We start from the raw sequence: 23,431 nt of genomic DNA on the forward strand, positions 1-23,431 counted from the left end.
TTGAATATTTTTGAATAATATATATGTATTACTCATCACCCTATATTGACGGTCTAAATTTGATTTTTACTAAGTTTAAAAAATTTATTTTAATGCAAGTTATGTTAAAATTTTAAAATTTTTTAAAATTAACATGTCATAATTTTTAATATCATAAAATAAAAAGATAGAATATAAAAATATAGAAAATATGTACTTAAAAAAAAGACATGGACTTTTTTTTGAAGAAAAACATGGTCTTAACTCTTAAGACTAAGAAAAAAAAAAGGGAAGTTGACCTATTTAAAGATCAAATTATCTATCCAAATTTATAGGTCCGCTTAAGTTTTAGAAGGATTTGAATAAAAAATTAAAATATGTTAAACGGGTTTAAACATAATTTTTAAATCTGTTTAAATTTTAGGTCAGATATTTAGATAAAAAAATTAAAACATGAGCTTGACCTGGATAAAATATATAATTAAAATATTATAATTATATAAGTATATATATATATGAATTTTTATTTTTATATTTTATTTTTAAAAAAAGATTTTTAAAAATTTTTAATATATAAATTAAGTTTAATGGTTGAATTTGAAGTTTACTTTTTAAATTTGGGTTGAACTTGAAAAGATTTGAAAATCTGAAATATCAAAGGAAACTAAACCTAAATAAACCTAAATAAATATATAAATTATTAATACTAAATATTAATTCTATTAGAACCCAACCCACTTCACCTATAAACACATGTAATCTAATATATAAATATATATATATATATATATGAAAAAAAAATTATATATATATATATATATATATAATATAACAACATATATAAACATATTTATCACATAGATGTCTATATGGACAACTTTCTTAAATGACACATAAGATAATTTTTTAAAATAATAAGATAATTTCTTTTAATTACAAATTAGATAATTTTAAATTTCTTCAAATATCAAAATTATTTAAATTATAATTGAAAATCAAATCAATTTAGAGATATATTTTTTAAAATGAAAAATATGAAATATGGATTTTATTTTTTAATAAATAATTTTAGTTGTTTATCAAATAATTTTATTTAAAAATTATTTAATTATCAAAATCTTTCACACATGTTTAAAAATTACAGAGATTAAATTTATCTAAATCTTTCAACAATCTTTTTTATCTTAATTTAAAAAATTATTTGTTTAAAAAATTTATGTAAGAAATTAAAAATTCACGCAACTTTATATAAGATTTTGAAAATTACAAAATTGTTGATCTTAAATTTTTAAATAATAAGACAATCTAAATGATTATATCCATTTGAACTCTAATTATTAAATTTATATTTAAAATAAATGCAAAAAATTTAATATTATCTTTATCACTTATTATATCCATTTTAAATTTTAAAAAATTAATTTAAAAATGATCTATTTAATCCTAATTGCCACTGAAAAATTCTTCTATAAATTTAAGATTACAAATGTAATGTGTTATACATCAATTTTTTTATTTTTTCAATAACTTTTTTCTAAAGTATATTATATTATTATTGCAATTTGTTTTTTTTTTTTTGTTTATGATTTTTTAAGATATATTTTATTATTATTATAGTTTCATTCTTATGAAAAAAAAAATTTTTCAATTTTTTTTTTCTTTTTTCACATATTTTTCATATTTTGCATAATAATTTAGTCAAAATTATTAAAGTGAAAGTATGTTAATATTTCTTTTCTTATTTAATTTATCATTCAATAATATATATTTTTATTTTTTAAGAAAGTATAATTTATTTTTATTTGATATAATCTTATAGGTGTAGAAATATAATTTTAAAAAAAAATCCAAAGGAAAGATATAATTTTTTTCTTGTTAGAAAATTTATTTTTTAATGACAAGTAAATATACATATTTTATATATGCTTTGAGTTTTAAAAATTTGAATATAATTTTGAAAAAAACTAATTTATATATATTCATGTTAAATAAGTAAAATTATTTGGTGCATTACCACGAGTTATAATCTAACGAGAAGTATATAATAAGTTACAAGGTTACTGTTTGAAGAGCTGACATAAATAGTTACGTGAACAATCTCTTTTAATATTGTTAAATAGATTTTAAAATTAAAATAAAATAATTTTAATAATTAAATAATATCTTAAGTCTAGTTGGGTTCAAAAAATTGCCCAAAGTCCAATATGAATCGGGTCAAACCCACAAGTAAGACGGGCTATTTTAGCCCATAAACAGATCTAATCTAAAGATTTAATGAAGATGAGACTCAACTTTTAAAATGAAAATCTCAAGTTCTAACCATTGAATGACAAAGAACAAGAATATTTTCTTAATGGTCAAGAATTTACCAAGAACAAAGCATGTACAGACTTTGTTTCCAGGGCTATGTGATTGCCTTATAATCAAGTAAAACAAAAGGAAAAAAAAAGAACTGATATTGAATTATTTTCTAACAAACTACAATCTTGTCAAAGTGAATAACATCATCTGGCTTTTTGCGTGATTCAAGAATTGGTGAGTTGTAGTAATAGTGAAATGTTTGCCATATTGTCATGATTCAACTACATATATATTTGCCTCTCTTGTCAAAATTGCAACCGATTCTTTTATCAAAAAATGAAAAAAATTTTTTAATAAAAGAGATCAAAATCGAGGACATGTAAAGGAACGTAGATTTGAGATTTAAACTTCAGATTTATTGATAAAAACTAAGTAATTTTATGAATTGTTTGTATATTCCTAGAATTATTCTAACACTGATCTGCTGCTTATCAGGTTTCAACTTAAGGTAAAAAATCATGGAAGTAGGTTATAATTTGAGGCAAAAAAAAAAAACACTCCATTATTGATATTTCCCATACAACAATCATGACCAACAACATGCAACCTGCTTCCATCATCAATGTTGCCACACCAAGTGCATGTTTCTCTAACTTCTTAAACAATGGATTCCTACCATATCAGAGCAAATCTTTCCTTCTTTATCTCTAACTCTCTCATCTATCTAACAAACGTCATTGATTTCCATGGAAAAGAAAGGCCAACACAAAGATGAAACTTTTTTGCAGCACCCAATTTTCCTTATCATTGTTCTGCTTTTTGGTTTCGTTATGATGGATCCTTTTCAAATAGGTCCAGTTGGAGGCATTGAATTCAGGCCAGTGAAGCATGACATTGCACCATACAAGGAAGTCATGGCTAGTTGGCCTAAAGACAACAGAAGCAGATTGGGAGATGGAAACCTTGAGTTTGTGAATGAAGTTTTTGGCCCTGAGTCATTGGAGTTTGACAGCTTAGGGCGTGGCCCTTACACTGGATTAGCTGATGGGCGCGTTGTTAGATGGATGGGCGAGGATATTGGATGGGAGACATTTGCCATTGTAACATCAAACTGGTGAGCTTTTATTAATGAGTTCATTCCAATGTGGTATGAATATTTACATATATATTTTCGGGTTAGGCATATTTACATATTTGAACTTTATTAAAGACTTTGATGGAGATAAGAAGCAGAAAATCTACACTTCATGAAATATTAAGAAAACATATCAGAAGAGGACGCAAAATCTTAACCGGTACCAAGCTAATTCGATCAATCATGATCAGTTGATCACAGAATTTTGAAAAACCAATAAGATGCCATAGACATATGGTAAACATATCATTGTATTATCCTTAATTCATGCTAATTGTGATGGAATGTACTCAAAAAGGTCAGAGAAGCTATGTGCCAGAGGAGTGGACTCAACTACATCTAAGCAGTGGAAACATGAGAAATGGTGTGGTCGTCCTCTTGGCCTAAGGTTCAACAAAGAGAGTGGAGATTTGTACATTGCTGATGCCTATTACGGATTGCTCACGGTTGGACCTGCCGGCGGACTTGCCACACCTTTGGCAACTCAGGTGGAAGGGAAGCAAATACTCTTTGCAAATGACTTGGACATTCATAAGAATGGTTCCATCTTTTTCACTGACACCAGCAAAAAGTACAATAGAGTGTAAGTGAACAAAATATACCACTTATTATTTAAGTTCTAATACGAAATCGGGGAACTTACAGCAGATTATATATTGAGCAGGAATCATTTCTTCATATTGTTAGAAGGAGAAGCAACTGGTAGGCTTCTCAGATATGATCCTCCTACTAAGACAACACATGTAGTTTTGGATGGATTGGCTTTTCCAAATGGAGTGCAACTATCTTTGGACCAGACTTTCCTCCTATTCACTGAGACTAGCAAATGCAGGCAATTCCCATCTCACTTTTCTGCTCTTCCTGATTGTTGATGTTATTTCTATTGGATGCAATGCATTACTTGACCCATTTCACTAATATGACAATTGAGTAACTCAATATATAATCTATTGATTGCTAGAAAGGAAACTATTATTTTCCTGCAAAATTTAGTATTAACCTACGGCCTTTGGCATTCCACCGCATCTTCCGTCTGTGATTGGAAAATGAAAAATGAAAATTTTCAGCATCAGCACTGCGTTTGCTTACAAATACACGTGCTCACCATTTATTTTAATCTTTTCGCAATAGTATTCAATCTCACCGATACCATTGTTTTCAATGTCACCGAAGCTAATTTTCCGTTCATTCAAAAAATCCTTTAATATCAGTCCTGGCAGTGTCCACATCGATCAATTTGCCTAACCTGGTTTTATAATAATGGTACAAAAAACTTGTTCTGCGTTTTTTGTTACTGATTGGTATCATGGTAACAGGCTAATGAAATACTGGCTAGAAGGACCAAGAACTGGGACCACGGAACTTGTTGCTCATCTACCTGGTTTTCCAGACAATGTAAGAATAAATGAAAAAGGTCAATTCTGGGTAGCGATAGACTGTTGCAGGACTCCAGCAGAAGAAGTCCTCTCCCACAATCCATGGATGAGGAGTATATACTTCAGATTACCGATTAAACTAAGCATCTTAGCCAGAATAATGGGGATGAAGATGTACACAGTTATCTCACTGTTCAATGAGGAGGGAGAAATCCTGGAAGTTCTCGAGGATCGAAAGGGTGTTGTTATGAAGCTGGTTAGTGAAGTTAGAGAAGTACAAGGGAAACTATGGATTGGAACTGTGAATCATAATCACATTGCTACCCTACCTTACCCCTGAGCTCATTTTACCTGCAATATCTCTAATATTATGTTTGTCTAACTATGACTATGTTCCATTCAAGTATCTTTCCTTTGATTCTATAACTTTTTATCCTTTTTTTTCTCTAGCAGATCAATGAATTTCCGTGTTTACTGTCTATAGTAAGAAGGTTTGCTAAAATAAGCTACTGTGCTCCCGTAAAAGTCAGGCTATGTACTCGACCTTTATGTCGCATGAATCTTAACCTGAGCATCAGCTAAAATACCTTGATCTTATGCTTGATCGATGAACTGCCTATATTTGGTAATAAGTTTATCTTGCGGTAGAAATTTATGAGACAATTTTTTACTATTATTCCAGTAATTTCACTCCTGATTCTGTCCGGTTTCCTGGTTACTTGAAATCTCTTTTAGCAGATTTCCCTCTTTTAACAGACAATTATCATCCTAGTTTATTCTACAAACAACTTCATAGGTTTTATCTTCCGGTTTTCTGCCAGTTTTGATTGAAAAGGCTAATTACAGAACCACAATCTATCTATTGAAATTGAAAATAACTATAAGTAATAAAAATTAAATTGGAAAATGCAAAACATGGGCGACATTTATTATCTGATAATGTTCCTAAAATTAAAAAGAATATATATATGTATGTATATATATATATATACAATCATGTTTTTTCTGTAGTGGGAAGGCATATATTTTATTTTAATAAATACAATCTATAAAAAGATGTTGATTACAAATACAGGCAACCCTAAGAACAGGACAAAACTAGAATAGTTTGGCACCTCAGTTCCAGACTTCCATTGAAGCCTGTACATTTAAACATATAAATTCAATACCTTTCCTCAACAAATAATGCACAGGTGTGAACAATGGGACTCCTTGCCTTATGTTAATTATCGTTATCTTAATTAGATTTTCTATTTCAAAGCTAAATTAGATATGTTAAGTTAAAAAAATGTCAAGTAAGATTTTCTGCTATCCTTCATGACATCTATATTGGGTTTTTATGTCTGAATCAACTATGTCAGCATATTCCAGTTAAATCAGATGAGGACATGCATTTTGAAGCAACGCCATATTGAAGCATTCTTAGATCCTTTCCTTTAAAAATAATATTAATGAAAAAGCCCTTTTAGTCTTCAATAATCCAAAGGAAAGATGTTTAAATATAGCTTTAAGCCTTTTGGAAGTTACTGGCTTGGGGTCAGAAATCAGAGCCAAGAAGTGTAATTTTCAACAGTTTTTTTCTTTTTCAAATCAAGCAGTTGTGCTTTTTATAGAGGGATCACTTGCTTATTTTGTACATTTTCCAATGGTACTTAAGACATTTGCAGCAAAGATGCTAACCTACATGCAAAACATGTCATCTCTACATAAATTCTGGAGAAGTTAGTCATAGTATTATCTAGTACACCATTCCTTTGACAGAATACGGGAGAGATGTTACTTCTACAAAAATGGTTTTGGTGCATCCAGTTTCTAACCAAAAATGCTCTATCAATTTGTTGCACCTAACATAGGAAGGTCAATATGGTAATCTGTACCCAAATGGTTAGGGCTTTCTTGCCAAATAGAAACACAATAGCTGCTGGAAAAATAGGTCAATTTCTGGAAAAAAAATTGTAGGTAATAAAATTTGAACTTAGGCTTACTGGATGTGATATCTTGAGGATGATTATATGAATTAATCGAGTTAAACTTCAGTTTCAAAACAATTGGTTGATATTACCTTTAAAGTATCATTTTCCCTTGTCTATAGGATTTTTTCACTTGAATCAAATTTTAGAATGGATTATTTTGTCGAGTTTAATGCAAATATGCAGATGATGAAGGCTTAAATGGCCAACTCTTTTCATCCAAAACCATGCACGTAAGGATTTAGTCCCACATTTTCAGAGCCTCTAAATTCAATTTCCACATTCAGATTTTCACATTAGAGATAAAGTTGTGTTGTCCATCTTGGGTTATGCTAAATTGATTTGTATTTCTTGAGGCAAACTTTAACAATGTTAGTTTGAATATCATGCAGCATCTTATTGTGCTATCTTGTATTTCTTGAGGAAAAATTTAACAATGTTGGATTATGCTAAATAAGAATTTTCAAGTGAGATATTTTCTCTTTTGAAAATTTTCCAACGAAAATTACGCTGCAATCACACACATACATGGCGTATCTCTTTTTCATCAGTGAAAATGAGATATTGTGCTATCTTATACTTTTATGATTGTATTTTTTCTTTTGTGTATGAATATGGTGAAAGAAAGTTTCTAACTTTTTAATTTTTAATTTGATATGTTAAAATTTTGGGAGTTACCTAATGATGTTTTAGCTTTAATTTAAATTAGGAGAGATGGAACCTTTGATTTTGAAATAAAGCAAATCTTTTTTTTTTCTAATTTAATGTTGGATGATAGTTTGATTCTTGATAGAGTGTATTGGAAACGGGAAGCTATATAAAGTTTTGGGGTGGATTGGTAAGAGTGATGGTATTCAAGCTCAAATTAGAAGGTTGATTTTGACTTATTTTTCAATGTGGTAAATTTTGACAGTGTATTCAATTAATTTTTTTTTCATAGTTTACTATAGGGGTTCTAATTTTATTTTTGGTTTGTAGAATTTGAACTGGTAAATGTTGTGCAAAGTACCATCAAGGTAATTATAAGTTTTTCCCTATGCTGACCTTTTTATTAGATCGATATGACTAAATTTATGATGCTGAAAAATACATGTATCCTTTGAATTTCATGCAGTGTTCTAACATGAATGAAGATTTTCTATTTTAAGGATTTTATTTCAATAAATTAGTGAATGAAAAATACATCTTAAGACTTTATATGTATTTAATTACATTCAGGAGAGATGATTCATGGTTTGCTGCACTTGAAAAGTCTTGGATTCATATGACCTGGAGTGATAGGGGTGCTATATCTCTTGAGGTATGCAAACTGTTAAGTTTATTTATCAGTGATAGATGTGATAGGCTTTTATTTATCAGTAATTTTTTGTGTTTTGATAAAAACCTAAGTTTGGGAGATGTAATAAATATTCTATTTACTGTTCTGACCAACCTTTTACTAATGTGAGTACACTGCCAAAAAATTTCTCATAGTATGTGATTGTAATTTTTTAATTTAGCCTCCTAATTCTATCTCTGTATTTTATCAGGTAATGCTCTTGGATTATGAACTCAGATACCTCAATGGAACAGCCATAGCAATCTTGATAAATAATTTTCATACCAACTCTGATGCTGAGCCTGCAGGGTACTTATTAGATATATTATGCTCATTATCTTATCATAGGTCTACAATTTTTTTTTTTTTTGTAAGGTAAATTTTATTGATTTATAAATTGCTAATACAGAAGAAGGATGAGGGAAGCCCTTTAATGTCGTAGTGATTTCTCAATATCCTGCATGTTCAATAGATTAGGTTAAATTTGACAATCTAAAATACGACACGATAAAATAATATAAAAACGATATAAATAAAATATAAGAAAATAATACAGCATAAAATTTTAGAAAAACCATAAATAAGTTTAATAAAATAAAAAAAATTATATTTTATATTTTTGTGTCATTATGAATTGTTACATAATTTTATATAAAACATGACTCAAATATAATATTTTATACGATACGTTGACACAAATTGTCAGATAAAGCCCTTTAATAATTTCTTTACCTATATTCAATGGAACCCTATTTCTACTATCACACTACATAGTTTTGGACCCTGTCCATTCCTGCCTTTACCAGTGCGTCGGCCAAGCCATTTACCTCTCTTGATACATTTTGCACTGATGCATTGCATGTATTCATAAGCTATTCAATTTCATTCAAAACAGACCACAATTCCCAGGGACATGACTCTTTCCTAGAGCACCAATTAGCGACAACCATAGAGTCTGATTCAACTACCAGTTTGTTATTTGTGAACCTGCTAGTACTTAAGAATAGATGGAGGGCTGTTTTCACCGCCAACAATTCAGCCATATTTGAATCAAAAACTCCTAGAGGTATGGAAAAAATTCCCAGAACTTTCAAGCTTGAATCTTTTCATAGGTCTACATACGGTTTCAATTGATGTGAAACCTAATTAGAAAGCTTAATGGAAAAGAAAATCGTTCTGTCAAACAAGTTATTAAACTAGATTATGAAGAATGGAATGTCTATTAGGTTCTAACAATCATGCATTAACAACTTCAATGAAACTATTGCGTAAATAAAAAAATTTGCTTCATAAATAACTAGAGAGTATAGTTTTGACCTTTAACAACTAGACTGTTTTTTACGACTACATAAATAATTTTTATGACTTTGTTGCATGAAGCAAGTCAAGTGCTTTGGAAAATATCTGAGCATAAGTTTACTTTGGAGTTGCTTCAAGTATTGGAGATGCTTATGAGTTTGATAATTTTCCCAGTTTTGGTTTAACTCTATTAAAAAACACGTAAGTTTCTCTCAGATTTAGTATTTCATGTGAACTCTCTCTCTTCTCGCTGTTGAATTGGTCCTCCTTAATATGTTGCCAATTGAGTTAAAAGAAATTAAAAAAAAAAAAGAAAAGAAATAGAATGACTTCAAACTTGATTATCATGTATTCCAAAACTATATGTATATGTCAATGATTCTAGTGTGTGCAAGATGTCATTTCTTGAAGAAAGATTCAAATGAAATTCTTTAAATGAAGTTCGTGAAATTTTTATATTAAAAATGATTATAAAAAATTACAATCGAAAATCAAAATCGATAGATTTAAAAATCTTATTACATAAATTAATTATATAAATTTTGATAAAATTTTAATAAATTTTGATATATATTTTGAAATAAATATTTTTAGTAAAAATACTGATAAAATTTTTATCGTTGAATAAATATCGATCAAGTTTAAATTATAAATAATATTTTTAATAATTTTTTTTACAAATTATTATTCTCTACATTGAATTCTATCAATTTATTAGTTTGAATATTTTATTAAAATTTTTATTAAATCATTTTTAAGAGAAACTTCACAAACTTCATCTAAAATATTTCATATAAGTTTTGTCCCGTTTCTTGACTCATGAATGTTAACATCATTTATTGGACATCAATAATTTAAATTTTACTTTCCTAAAAAGGGATATTGATATTTTAATGGGTCTCCTTTATAAATTCACTTGAAAATCAAAAGTTTGTACCTTCTAATATCTTCATGGTCAATACAGCATGCAGTAATTTAATATTATGGAACAATATTCAAGCAATCTCGATTTTCTACTAATGCTTAATATCTGTTAGATTTCGTTTTTGAAGACTATATATAAGTTAGATTGCTTTTGCATCAATCATGATTGACTCGATTTTTTTTTTTTTTAAATTTCACTTGAAACAAAACTTTTAGATCTTGTTCCTTTAATGGCATGTCATTTTTTTTCTATGTTTAATTTCAATTTATTTTGTTTATTTTGTTTTATTTTTTAATTTTGGTTTGAGTTATTTTTTTATTTGTTTATTTGCAGGTTCTTTGATTTGGGTTTAAAGTTGATTATTAATTTTATAGTGTATTCTTATTTCTTTTGAATTAGATGTTCGCTGCTGTTCTTTTGTATTACAGTTCTTTTAAATTGCTTTAACATCATCTCTTGCTCTAACTTTACTTTAAACTATCATGCCATTTTGGACATTTGTTTTAAAACTTTAACTATATATTACACTGTTTCTTTTATTTTGTCATAATTTTTGTGCAAACGTAATTTTTTTCTTTTTTTTTTTTTGTATTTTCTATTGCCAATTATAGATTTCATCTTATATGCTTTTATTGTTTTAAAAAAATTAACATCATATCGTGAGCATTTGCTAGCATGATATTAAAGAGGAAATACTTATATGAAGTTTTTGAGGTGAAATTCATGAAATTCTCAATTAAAAATGATTAAATAAAAATTAAATTTAATAAATTAAAAGATTTCGTTATATAAATCAAGTGTGCAATATATAAAGCTTATATCAAATGAGAAGCAAGCATGAGGAATACTATTAATTCCATGCACATGCTTCGTTTAAAGCATGAGAAGCTAGCTGTGACCCCTCCCAACCCTCCTCCGCCGACATGGACTTGCTGCTCCGCTCTCGCCCACGCTGGAATGCGCTGCCTTTGCTCCTACAAGAACTCCAAGTTGTTGCCTTCCTAAACCCTCTAGCAGCTGCAACCTTCCTCATCCTGCAAATTGCTAAGTCCATGTTAATATCTTGGTGTCAAGACTCAAGATCATCATTTTGCGATCGGATGAACAGTTTCTTGAAACGCTGGATGATACATACTTGATAGGAACTTCATACTTCTTTGCCTCTTTGCCTGCATACACTGCTACGTAACCTCTTCTGAGCTTGAACGGCTTTGGTATCCTCAGCCACTGCCAGCCCATTGGAGGAATTCTTGGGCTTGCTATGCCCAAGCTTTTTGACTTGGTAACCGATTTTGGATGCTGAATACATTGCAGAGTACTCTCAATCAAAGTTTTCTTGTTTTTCAAGCTTTAGTGCAAGTTTTATGGAACGCAGAACAATATCGTAAGAGAGAGAAAGGGGAGGACTAAGGAGAGTAAAGGGCTGGTTAATTTGTGGAGTAAAATAATAACTATGATTGTATTTGAATAATTATTTTTTAGCTATTAATGTTTAATTTCTAAAGACGTATTAACACAATAATATCATATCAACTATTAAATGTTATACGGTATTATTATATTATTTAATATGTCATGTGATTTTATAAATTTTTAAAAAATAATTTATTGACGTGATAATATTATGTAATATTAAACAGTTGAAATTTATTATTACAACATTTTATTAGAAGTTTACTTAATATTTATTTAAATTTTAACGATTAAATTAAAATTTTAATAAAATAATAATACTTAAAAAATATGAACTTAACTAAAAGATCAATTATGTAATTTAACCTAATTTATATTGGGAGGATTATGACCATTGCCAATGCTTTCCGACTTCAACAATGAAACTTTTAGGGACAGCCGTCAGTTTTTGATTGGTTGAAAAAAATAGAAACAAAAATAATAATAAACTGAAATGAACTAACTATATATATGCATGTGTATAAGGGGTTTAAGTAGGAATTATCAATAATAGAGAGCGATGGAGAGAATCAGATGCAACAATGTTAACCCTTACTTTCAAGCCCACCAATGAAGAGGTTTTCGGCTACTACCTTCGGCCAGCCATCGATGGAGAGCCCTTGTGTTCTAAAGCTGTAACTGAGCTTGAGATTTATGGTGAAGACAAGGAACCTTGGAAAATCTTCGACAAAGATGAAAAGAAATCTCTTTGGGTTTTCACCAACTTGAAGGAGAAGAATAAATCAAGAATCGACAGGACTGCTGGTTGTGGATATTGGAAAGCTCGATTGAACAAGAAGGAGGTGAAGGATGCACGCGGTCAGCAGTTAGGGTTGGACAAATATTTCTTTTTCACTTTCAAGAAAGACCAGTCAAATGAAGGTAATGGTCATTGGATTATGCATGAGTATTCGTTAAACGACGAGGGTTTGAACGATTATGTTATTTGCAAGATCAAGAACAAAAATGCCTTAGGTTCAGATCATCAAGACCAAGTAGAACCCAGTAACAAGAAGCGTCAAACTGTCGAGGTTAGTGATGAAGAGATGTGAAGGCAGCTTGTGTTGATAAGAGTAAATTAATCCAAGCCAATGTTGATGGACGGAAAGGAAGCAAAGTTCTAACAATCTATCAACAGAAATCCGGGAATCTTGATGATCAAGAAAATCAAGATAATCAAGAAAATTCTGCTGATGATTCTGTTCAGCATCAACTTGAAAAGTCTATCAGTGAACCTGAGGCATCAAAGGGGAATGAGCTGAAGGAGGACTCTCCCTTGAGTGGGTTTGATTTAAATTCGGATCCACCGGAAGAACCATGATCTGGTACACTTGGAGGAGTTGTTTGGCTGGACTGTATAGTTGAAGAACTAATTTCATGGTCGTCTTAAGGTTCCTACACCATATATGGTTATTGCCATTTTTTGCATTTCATGGTTTCGGTGACTGTCAGTTTTTTTAAGTTTCATGGTTTCAGTGACTATATCAGTTGTGGCCCTCGCTGATTGCACTCATGACATCAAATTTCAAGGAATTGCCTGACAAATTAAGCTGATATTTGCAACTAACTACTCTAAGAAATGAAAGCGGCATTGGTCCGTTCCCATACCATGTTCATTCAACTCAGTCGAAGTCAATAATTTCTCGAAAAGGGTTGGTTTTAGCTCATAAACCGAAGGGTAGGCCTATTTCCACGCACATTTTCTCTTCTTCCAAAGCCAAACCATGCTTGAAAATTGACTCCTGTTCATGTTTCCCATGCTACTTCTTTAGCTTTCTTTTTATGTATTAAATAAAGATAAACGAGGTCAAATCCTTGGCCAGCTGCTACCAAACTCGGTTCAGAAGTTTGGGTGTTGTTCTTTGTCCTTGTTAGGACATGGATGGGGGGAGGAATGCGACAATCAAGATAACTTATCAAAAGAATCCCACTCTAGTATGCCAGCTGGCCTATGTAAATAATGCTGTGAAACACTTATAAGACAAGTAAAATCTCGATCGTGTCCTATGACATTCATATAGGAATTTTGAATGCATCACACGAGATTGAAACTCACGACAAGCTCATACCTAAGGCCTCAACAGCGCGGCTGCTCTTCAACCTAGTGATAAAAGCAATGGAACGGATGAAAATTGGACAATTCCAGAAACGATAAACTAAACCGATTATATTATATATATATCTTAGGTCTATCTCCAACTAAAATTAAATATAAAAACCTATAAATGTTATATAGAAAGGGATAGAAAGGACAAATGAAAAGATGAAATATGTCCCATCTAGCAATGGATTGCAACCAAGATTTAGAACAATGGCAAAGGCCCATCAATACCCGGCCCTATGGACCTCTAACTCCTCAATCCTTTGATGCGGTTGAGCTGACTTCTGATGAGCAATCTTTCTGGTTGGGGGAAGGCATGGATCCTCTAACTCTCATCTCCCCTGTTTGCTGTTGCTGTTGCTGTTGCTCCTGTTGCTGCTGAAGCTGATGCAGTTGATGAGGTGGGAACTGATACTGTTGCTTCTGCAAGTGAATCTGAAGTTGCTGAAACTGCTGTGCTGTTAGAAGAGCATGCATAGCATAATTGTTTGGGTAATACTGCTGACTAGCTCCAAAAGGCGCAAAGTTCACCATTGGTCCACCATTTGGCACAGATTGGCCAGTCAGTACCTTCAGATGCTGGATTTCCTCTTTCAGTGCACCATTTAATGCTATCAAATAACAAAAACAGAGAAAATATCATTAATATGGGCAACAAAAAAAGCAGCTTAAACATGAGTGAGGAGCTTATGGTAGAACAAGAAGCATTAACATTCCTAATGATATGCAAGCCTTTTTTTTTTTTTTTTTCGAAAAGGCAATATGCATACAGGTTTTTCTAGTCTAGCCAAGATAGAATAGTGTTGCACTCTGGCCACAGACCCTCTATATATATAAACGTTGACATCCATACTAATGACAACATAATCTCAAATCATGGCCATTTCTGTCAATCATGATAAATGATGGAAAATGCAGCATAAGTACTTAAAAGAAGGTGTAGTTGGAAAAAATGCCAAAAAACAATTATTTACTAATGATTGTTATCAGTAATCAACCTTTTCATGTTTAAGAATAGAAAGTAAGAGATACCATAAATGTCTCGATTCAATCATATTATTTCCTACTCTTTGTATGAACCTATTACACTTCAATCATACATTGTATCATCAAAGGACATTTTCTAACATATGACAAAATGCTGTATTTGCTAAAGGTAAAACTGTTGCTTCCATAGCATTTTCAAGCCTGAGAAGCATCGTATTGAACTCTTGTGATGATATATTAGGTGCAAGAAGAAATACCCAGCAATAGTAAAACATGAAGACCTCTCTCCTCCTCTCCCTTCCTCCAAACACACAGCCCCCTACCATTAAATATCTAGAATGGTAAGTATATGTAAATGACACACATCCAACTCATTGCGGCTTCAATAAATTTTATTATCCCTCCGAGTGTCCATCCAACCAGATTCTCACATGAAAAATCTTTCAAACCATCATAAATATCATATAGCCCATAATATGTCTTTCCATTAAGATGAGGAGGATAACAGAAAAAAAATAATAAGGACAGAAAAGGTAATAAAACAAAGCTATTGTTATTTAAAGAGAAGTCTTCAAGAGGTGCTCACCGTCTTGCAAGTGAATCTGTTGCTCCGTTGTTTGCAAGCGCAGTTTCAATTCACTATTTTCAACGGTCAGACCATTGGTGTCTCTCTGCTCGTAGGTTACAATGAAAAGAGCCAAATTAATCATTAGATCTATGTAAAGAAAAAGAACACACAAAAAAAAAAGGGAAAAGGTATATATATCGACCGACAGAACCATCGAAACCGAACACGATTTAGCAAACACATAAGGAGAAGGTGCTGAGCTGATACAATTACCTGTAACAGAGACAGCTGGGCAGAGAGTGATGTTGCTTCTGCTTGCAATGTCTGTACTTTTCGTTCAAGCTCAGCTATATATCGTACTTTTCTTTCCTTTGACCTTGCAGCAGACTGCCTATTCGCCCAGATCCTATTACATGGCGAGGACAAGAAAAGGTGGTGTCAAAAAGAAAAAAACATATCAGGTAACAACATTCATTCCTCTGCACATGAGATGAAGTCCAATAGATGGTCGGAAGTTGTTTGGAACATTTCTTAAGGAGAGGTGAAGAAAAGGGCCGAGTGGAGAATTATCAAGGACACTAGCATGGTAAGATAAGAAATCAATTATAACATATATAAGAATTTGAAATAATAATAATAATAATAAGATACCTCTTTGCACGCTTGGGATCAATAAGAGCAAGTTCGGCAAGCTTAGCAGCGGACATAGCTTTCTTAGAATCAGCAGGTGAAAGCTCTTCCGGACAAGACATAAACATTGCCGGGTTAATACTCGTCAATCCATTCATCGACTGGCTTTGTTGGTGCTTAACTCTAGGCTTATCAGAAGACCCAACACCAATACTCATATTTTCACCAGCTAACATCCCAGTTCCTGCTCCTGCTCCTGCTCCCACACCCACAGCAGCCACCGGAGCAGAAGCCAGACCAGCCGGCGTTGATGACTCACCAACCTGAAACGTTGAGTTGGCAGAAGAAGAATTGAACTTATCCATATAAAGATACATAGTCAATAAATCGTCCTCTGTTTCGTCAGAATCCATAGGCCCATCAGCTTCCCCCACGACACCGAGATCACTATTGAAGTTAATATCTTCAGAAAGAGTAACGATTTCGGATTGGGCACGGCGGTGGCTTAAGTTCTTCGGTGGGTTATCAGGCATTTTGCTAATATCATGACTAAAACCATTCGGTTCCGTAGTTTGACCGAAACTGCATGTTTCGGGTCTCACACTGAAAGTATTTGGAGCATTTCCGGCGGACGAAAACCCCGAAAATCGACCTGACAATGGCGGTAAGCCTGGAGATTTATCCTTTTCCATTTCAGGAAATATAAAAGACTTTCAGGGAAAAAAATGTTTTCAGGGATAAGAAAATCTAACACTAGATCTTCAAGTTATATAAGTGAGAAAAATGGCAGGAAATCACTGAGAAAAGGGAAAAGAAAAGGAATGAAATGGAGAGGAATCGACGACGGGCATTTTATGTAAAGGAATCACATGGTGGAAAATGAAAGGAAACTAAATTTTCTAGAGAATAAAAGACCTGAGTCATGATATTACACTGGTTTTTCTGCCTTTTTTATACTTGTTTTCCGTCTGAAATTTTGCTTCGACTTGTTGTACATATCGGACAGAAAGTGTCCTGAAAAAGACCTAATTACTTGGGTGTCCTGAGGTACAATGTTCTTTTTGCTGTAAAATTCTAAACATGCGTTAAGTTGTTGAGCATAGATATGGAAGTAGATATGCTCCGGACTGGTTACCATATATGACTGCAACCAAATAAATGGAAATAATTTGGTGTGGTTTGAGTGTAGGTATGAGTATGATTTTTGATAAATGGGACCCATTTTAATGATAATTTTTAAAATTTTTTAAAAATTTATTTGTCCATCATTTCGTATTTAATTAATTTTTTAAAGTTTAATTTGGTTAATTTTAACTATCATAATATTTGATAAATTTAAAATTCAGATTCATTAAATTAGTTTTAATAGTTTTAATTATCATAATGTCCAATAAATTTAAAATTCAGGTTTAATTAAATTAGATTTAATAGTTTTAACTATTTATGATTTGAGTGAATGTATGAGTTTTATTTTTTGGGAATTGGGGTCCATTTTAATGATAATTTTTAAAACTTTTGTCCAAATTTCTTTGTTTATCATTTTAGATTTAATTTAGTTATTTTAGGTTTAGTTTAGTCGGTTTTAACTATTATAACGTCGACAAATTTAAAAAACATATTTAATAAAGTTAGTTTTATTAATTTCAACTATCATATCATCCGACAAATTTAAAAATCATATTTAATAAAGTTAGTTTTAATAAGTTTAACTATAATAACGTCCGACAAATTTAAAATTTATAACTAAAATAAAAAATAAATATAATCTAGTGTGATTTGAGTGTAGGTTTGCTTTTGATCTTTTAGGAATTAGGATCCATTTTGATGATAATTTTTAAAATTTGTCTAAACTTATTTATTTGATTTAATTTAGTTATTTTAGATTTAGTTCGGTTAGTTTTAAGTTTTATATATTCTACAAATTTAAAATTTATATTTAATTAAGATAATTTTAATAGTTTTAACTATCATAATGTTCGACAAATTTAAAATTTATGACTGAAATCAAATAAATGAAACTAATTTGGTGTGATTTGAATTTATAGGAGTTTGATCTTTTGGGAATTGGAACCCAATTTTGATAATAATTTTTAATATCCCAAATTATTTGTCCATAATTTTGGGTATAATTTAGTTATTTTAGGTTTAGTTCAATTAGTTTTAATTACCATAACGTCCAACAAATTTAAAATTCAATAAATTAAGCTAGTTTTAATAGTTTTAACTATCATAACGGTCGATAAATTTAAAATTCAGATTTAATTAAGTTAGTTTTAATAATTTTAATTATTATATTGTTTGACAAATTTAAAATTTAAGACTGAAATCAAAGAAATGAAAATAATTTAGTGTGATTTAAATATGATTTTGATCTTTTGAGAATTAGAACCCAATTTTGATGATAATTTTTAAAATTTTTGTCCAAACTTATTTGTCCATCATTTTGAGTTTAATTTAGTTATTTTAGGTTTAGTTCAATTAGTTTTAATTATCATAACGTCCGACAAATTTAAAGTTCAATTAATTAAGCTAGTTTTAATAGTTTTAACTATCATAACGTCTGACAAATTTAAAATTCAAATTAATTAAGTTAATCTTAATAATTTTAATTACTATAATGTTTAGCAAATTTAAAATTTATGACTAAAACCAAAGAAATGAAAATAATCTAGTGTGATCTGAATGTAGGCATGAATTTGATCTTTTGGGAATTGGGACTCATTTTGATGATAATTTTTAAAATTTTTGTCCAAACTTTTTGTTCAATTTAATTCAATTATTTTAATTTTAGTTTGGTTAATTTTAACTTTTATAACGTTCAACAAATTTAAAGTTAAAATTTAATTAAGTTAGTTTTAATAGTTTTAACTATCATAACGTCCGTAAATTTAAAATTTGTATTTAATTAAGTTAATTTTAATAATTTTAACATTTATGACATTCGATAAATTTAAAATTTACTATTGAAATAAAAAAATTAAAAATAATCTGATATGATTTGAGTGTAGGTATGAGTTTGATATTTTGGGAATTGGAACTCAATTTTAATGATAATTTTTAAAATTTTTGTCCAAACTTATTTGTCTATCATTTTGGGTTTAATTTAGTTATTTTAGGTTTAGTTCAATAACGTTTGACAAATTTAAAATTTAATTTAATTTAATCAATTTAAATAATTTTAATTATTATAATGTTTGACAAATTTAAAATTTAAATTTAATTAAAATCGTTTTAATAGTTTTAACTATTAAAATGCTTGATAAATTTAAAATTTATGATCGAAATCAAATAAATAAAAATAATTTAGTGTGATTCGAGTGTAGGTATGAATTTGATCTTTTTGAAAATTGAAACCCATTTTGATGATAATTTTTAAAATTTTTATCCAAACTTATTTATCCGGTTTAATTCAATTATTTTAGATTTAATTTAGTTAATTTTAACTTTTATAATGTTCAACAAATTTAAAATTTATGTTTAATTAAGTTAGTTTGAATAGTTTTAATTATCATAACATCTGATAATTTTTAAATTCAAAATTAATTAAATTAATTTTAATAGTTTTAACTATCATAATGTACGACAAATCATATTTAATTATGTTAATTTTAATAATTTTAATTATCATAATGTTCAATAAATTTAAATTTTGAATTTAATAAAATTATTTTTAATTATATTTTTAAAAAATAACTATCAATGAATTTAAAATTAACAAATATAAATTTAATTAAGTTAATTTTAACCATCTTTAAATAACATCCAATAAATATAAAATTATTTAATTTTAACTATCATTGAAATTACAAATTACATCAAACAAGTATAAGATAAACGGATTTAAAATTCAAATTTAATTTAATTTTAACTATCATTGAAATAACGTCTATCGAGTTTAAGATTTACTATCATCTAAAGGAAATCAAATTTTTTAGAGAATGAATGATCTAAGACATGACATCATACTGGTTTTTCTGCCATTTTCATGCTTCTTTGCCGTCTGAAATTTTGCTTCGACATATTGTACATTTCGGACAGAACGTGTCCTGAAAAAAGTAACTGATTACTTGACTGTTCTGAGGTACAATGTTCTTTGTGCTGGCAAATTGTAAGCAGCCGTTACATTGTTGAGCATAGATATGGAAGCAGTTATGCTTCTGTCTGGTTACCATGTATGACTGAAACCAAATAAATGGAAATACTTTGGAGTAATTTGAGAGTAGATATGTGTATAAATTTCTGGGAATTGGGACCCACTGTGATAATTTTTAAAATTTTTTGGAAACTTATTTATCCATCATTTCAGATTTAATTAAGATATTCTAAATTTAGTTCAATTAGTTTTAATTATTATAATGTTTAATAAATTTAAATTTTAAATTTAATGAAATTAATTTTAATAGTTTTAGCCATTATAATATCTTATAAATTTAAAATTAATTAAGTTAATTTTAATAATTTTAACTATCATAACATTTGATAATTTAAAATTTATTATTGAAATCAAAGAAATGAAAATAATCTAATATGATTAATTGAGATCCATTTTGATAATAATTTTTAAAATTTATTTCCAAACTTATTTATCCATCATGTCGGGTTCAATTCAATTATTTTAGGTTTACTTCGAATAATTTTAACTATCATAACATTTGACAAATTTAAAATTTAAATTTAATTAAGTTAGTTTTAATAGTTTTAACAATTATAACATGCAATAAATTTAATTAAATTAGTTTTAATAATTTTAACTAGTTTAACTATTACAACGTGTCGATAAATTTAAAATTTAGATTTAATTAATTTAATTTTAATAATTTAATTATCATAACATCCAATAAATTTAAAATTTAAATTTGATTAAATTACTTTTAATAGTTTTAATTATCATAACATTTAAGAAATTTATTTAAATTAACTTTAATAGCTTTGACTAGTTTAACTATTATAACGGTTGATAAATTTAAAATTCATGTTTAATTAAGTTAATTTTAATAGTTTAACTATCATAATGTTCAACAAATTTAGTTAAATTAGTTTTAATAATTTTAATTAGTTTAACTATTATAATAATATCCAATTAATTTGAAATTCAGATTTAATTAATTTAATTTTAATAATTTAATTATCATAACGTCCGATAAATTTAAAATTCAGATTTAATTAAGTTAATTTTAATAGTTTTAACTATCATAACGTCCGACAAATTTAATTAAATTAGTTTTAATAGTTTTTACTAGTTTAACTATCATAACATCCAACAAATTTAAAATTCAAATTTAATTAAGTTAGTTTTAATAGTTTTAACTATCATAACGTCCAATAAATTTAATAAAATTAGTTTTAATAATTTTTAACTAGTGCAACTATTATAACCATTGACAAATTTAAAATTTATATTTAATTAATTTAATTTTAATAATTTAATTATTATAGTGTTTAATAAATTTAAAATTCAGATTAATTTTATTAGTTTTAGCTATAATAACTGTTAGTCTTGAATTGATTATTATTTTGAAATGACAAAACATTAAAACTAAATAAACTTGATCAAGATTTTAAAAATGATTTATTTGATACATGTTCTTAAGTTTTATATTTTGGTACTAAATAAATAATATGATTTTTAAAGTTTAAACAAACATTTCTTGGTGTCATATTTCTCAAACCAAATCTACCTTTAAAGATTATTTATTTGAGCCTAAATGAAAGTTTAATTTGTTGTTTTTAAAGTGAACTTATTCATTTTGGACTTAATACAATTTTGATAATATTGGTTTTGGGAAATAAATTAAGTTAGGAAAGTTGTTTTTACAAGAACAAAGTTTTTCAACATTGAATTTATTTTATTTTTTTGTATAAATTCACAAGGTTTTAATACTTGAATTTTATATGGTTGGAAAGCTCTTTGAGTCTACTTTCTAATAGATCAAACAAAATGAAAATCCAAATTTTTTAAAGAAAAGATTTTGAATTTTTACTAGACACACTGTAGTTGTCCAAAAAACTACATAAGGGGTAGAATTGAAAATTCACTATAATTCATACATCGTGAAATTAGGTGATGAACTTTATATGGATCGAAAGCTCTTTAAGTCTAGTTTCTAAATCTTGAAACAGTTTGTGATTTGGATTTATATAACTCAAGTTATGATCAAATTAATGAGTAGAGTACAGAATGAGAAACAACCACCAGCTTGGACAGGATCGATCCCCTCTAAAAGGGATCGATTGCTTCCTCAAACAGAATGCCCCCAAGCTAAAAATCTAGAAAAGGGATCGATCCCCCCACATAGGGGATCGATCACCCAGACAAGGGATTGATCCTCTCAAGGAAGGGATTGATTGGGTAAGGCTTTTCAAGCACAAAATCGTGCTTGAACCAACATGAACCAATCGATCCCTTCAAGAAGGGATCGATCGGTTCTGGGCGTGAAAACCTCCAACAACTACTTTTTCATCATTCCAACGGGCATTTCTTCACTCCAACCTTTCCCAATAGATAGTTTCTCAATTTTTCTATAAATTGAGTACTCCAACACACCAAGAAATAAGAGGAATCAAGAAAGCAAGAGCTAACAAGCAATATTTTCTTTTTCTCAAATAATCAAGAGTTCTTAGAGCTTCAAAGTCTATATCCTTGCATTCATTGTATCCAAATTATCTTTTTGTTATTCATTCATCTTTGTCTTGTCTATACCTTTGTATACTTTAAATTATCAAACACCTAACCTTTGAGAGGTTCTTAGAGTTTGCCAAATACTTGAAATTTTGTATTGTGTGATTGTAAGTTTAAGGGGGAGGATAACCTTTAAGAGTGTATTTTGTGGAGTTTGTAAAGCTTGGGAAGCTTATTTGTAATCTTCAACACATAGTGGATTTGAGCCTTGGTGTGGACAACCAAGAGAAAAGACATAGGTGTCTTGTGGAAAAAGATCGAACCTTTATAAATCATTGTATTTGATTTCTCTATCTCTATCTCCTTATAATTTATTGTTGTCCATATTTGATTTTAAGTTCATTGATTGTTATTGCTTTCATTATATTTTCATCAAAAGAGCTTATTGTCTTAATTTTCATTCAACTATATTGAAATCATTATTTGGAAAGAATTTGAAAAAATCCAATTCACCCCCTTCTTGGATCACCATCTAACCTATAAAGCTAACAATTAGTATCAGAGCTTTGGTCTCTTTTTTGTAGGTTTAATCACTTTGAGTAAAGATTCTATGGCTCAATTTTAGTTCCAAGATGATGAGGAAGTCCTCCAAGCTCCTATGGTTGATAAATTTAAATTTTGTGAATGGAGAAAGAGGATGAAGATGTTCATAATGGCCCAAGATTTTGGAGCTTGGTTAATGATAAAAAGATGACTTGAAACTCCTTTAAA

General features: G+C 29.1%; 3 protein-coding genes across 3 annotated transcripts; 2 read left to right on the plus strand and 1 right to left on the minus strand.

Annotated features, from left to right (window-relative positions):
- The first annotated feature begins 2,836 nt into the window (after positions 1-2,836).
- Positions 2,837-5,190, plus strand: LOC111280046 (protein STRICTOSIDINE SYNTHASE-LIKE 13-like). Its single transcript, XM_022867198.2, has 4 exons — positions 2,837-3,394; positions 3,714-3,998; positions 4,080-4,247; positions 4,732-5,190. The coding sequence occupies exons 1-4, from the start codon at positions 3,027-3,029 to the stop codon at positions 5,129-5,131; spliced, it is 1,221 nt and encodes a 406-aa protein (XP_022722933.2). The 5' UTR covers positions 2,837-3,026; the 3' UTR covers positions 5,132-5,190.
- A 7,058-nt stretch (positions 5,191-12,248) lies between these two features.
- On the plus strand, positions 12,249-12,853 carry LOC111280217 (NAC transcription factor 32-like). Its single transcript, XM_022867417.2, has one exon. The coding sequence runs from the start codon at positions 12,298-12,300 to the stop codon at positions 12,805-12,807; it is 510 nt and encodes a 169-aa protein (XP_022723152.1). The 5' UTR covers positions 12,249-12,297; the 3' UTR covers positions 12,808-12,853.
- Positions 12,854-13,902: 1,049 nt separating this feature from the next.
- On the minus strand, positions 13,903-16,968 carry LOC111279772 (putative transcription factor PosF21). The gene is made up of 4 exons (XM_022866802.2): positions 16,063-16,968; positions 15,685-15,817; positions 15,430-15,514; positions 13,903-14,467 (listed from the first exon to the last, which is right to left on the minus strand). Exons 1-4 carry the CDS (start codon positions 16,731-16,733, stop codon positions 14,112-14,114), a joined length of 1,245 nt encoding a protein of 414 aa, XP_022722537.1. The 5' UTR covers positions 16,734-16,968; the 3' UTR covers positions 13,903-14,111.
- Positions 16,969-23,431: the final 6,463 nt, after the last annotated feature.

The sequence above is a fragment of the Durio zibethinus genome, chromosome 27 (genome assembly GCF_047325235.1).
Source record: "Durio zibethinus cultivar Kanyao isolate XHJ-2024 chromosome 27, ASM4732523v1, whole genome shotgun sequence".
NCBI classification, from domain to species: Eukaryota; Viridiplantae; Streptophyta; class Magnoliopsida; order Malvales; family Malvaceae; genus Durio; species Durio zibethinus.

Excerpts from the sequence above, each read along its gene's own strand:
- LOC111280217 (XM_022867417.2), top strand. The coding sequence starts at position 12,298 with ATGTTAACCCTTACTTTCAAGCCCACCAATGAAGAGGTTTTCGGCTAC.
- LOC111280046 (XM_022867198.2), top strand. The coding sequence starts at position 3,027 with ATGGAAAAGAAAGGCCAACACAAAGATGAAACTTTTTTGCAGCACCCA. Across the intron at positions 3,395-3,713 it reads GCCATTGTAACATCAAACTG|GTCAGAGAAGCTATGTGCCA; the intron begins GTGAGCTTTTAT and ends GTACTCAAAAAG. Across the intron at positions 3,999-4,079 it reads AGCAAAAAGTACAATAGAGT|GAATCATTTCTTCATATTGT; the intron begins GTAAGTGAACAA and ends TATATTGAGCAG.
- LOC111279772 (XM_022866802.2), bottom strand. The coding sequence starts at position 16,733 with ATGGAAAAGGATAAATCTCCAGGCTTACCGCCATTGTCAGGTCGATTT. Across the intron at positions 15,818-16,062 it reads GATCCCAAGCGTGCAAAGAG|GATCTGGGCGAATAGGCAGT; the intron begins GTATCTTATTAT and ends GCCATGTAATAG. Across the intron at positions 14,468-15,429 it reads ACAGATTCACTTGCAAGACG|CATTAAATGGTGCACTGAAA; the intron begins GTGAGCACCTCT and ends GTTATTTGATAG.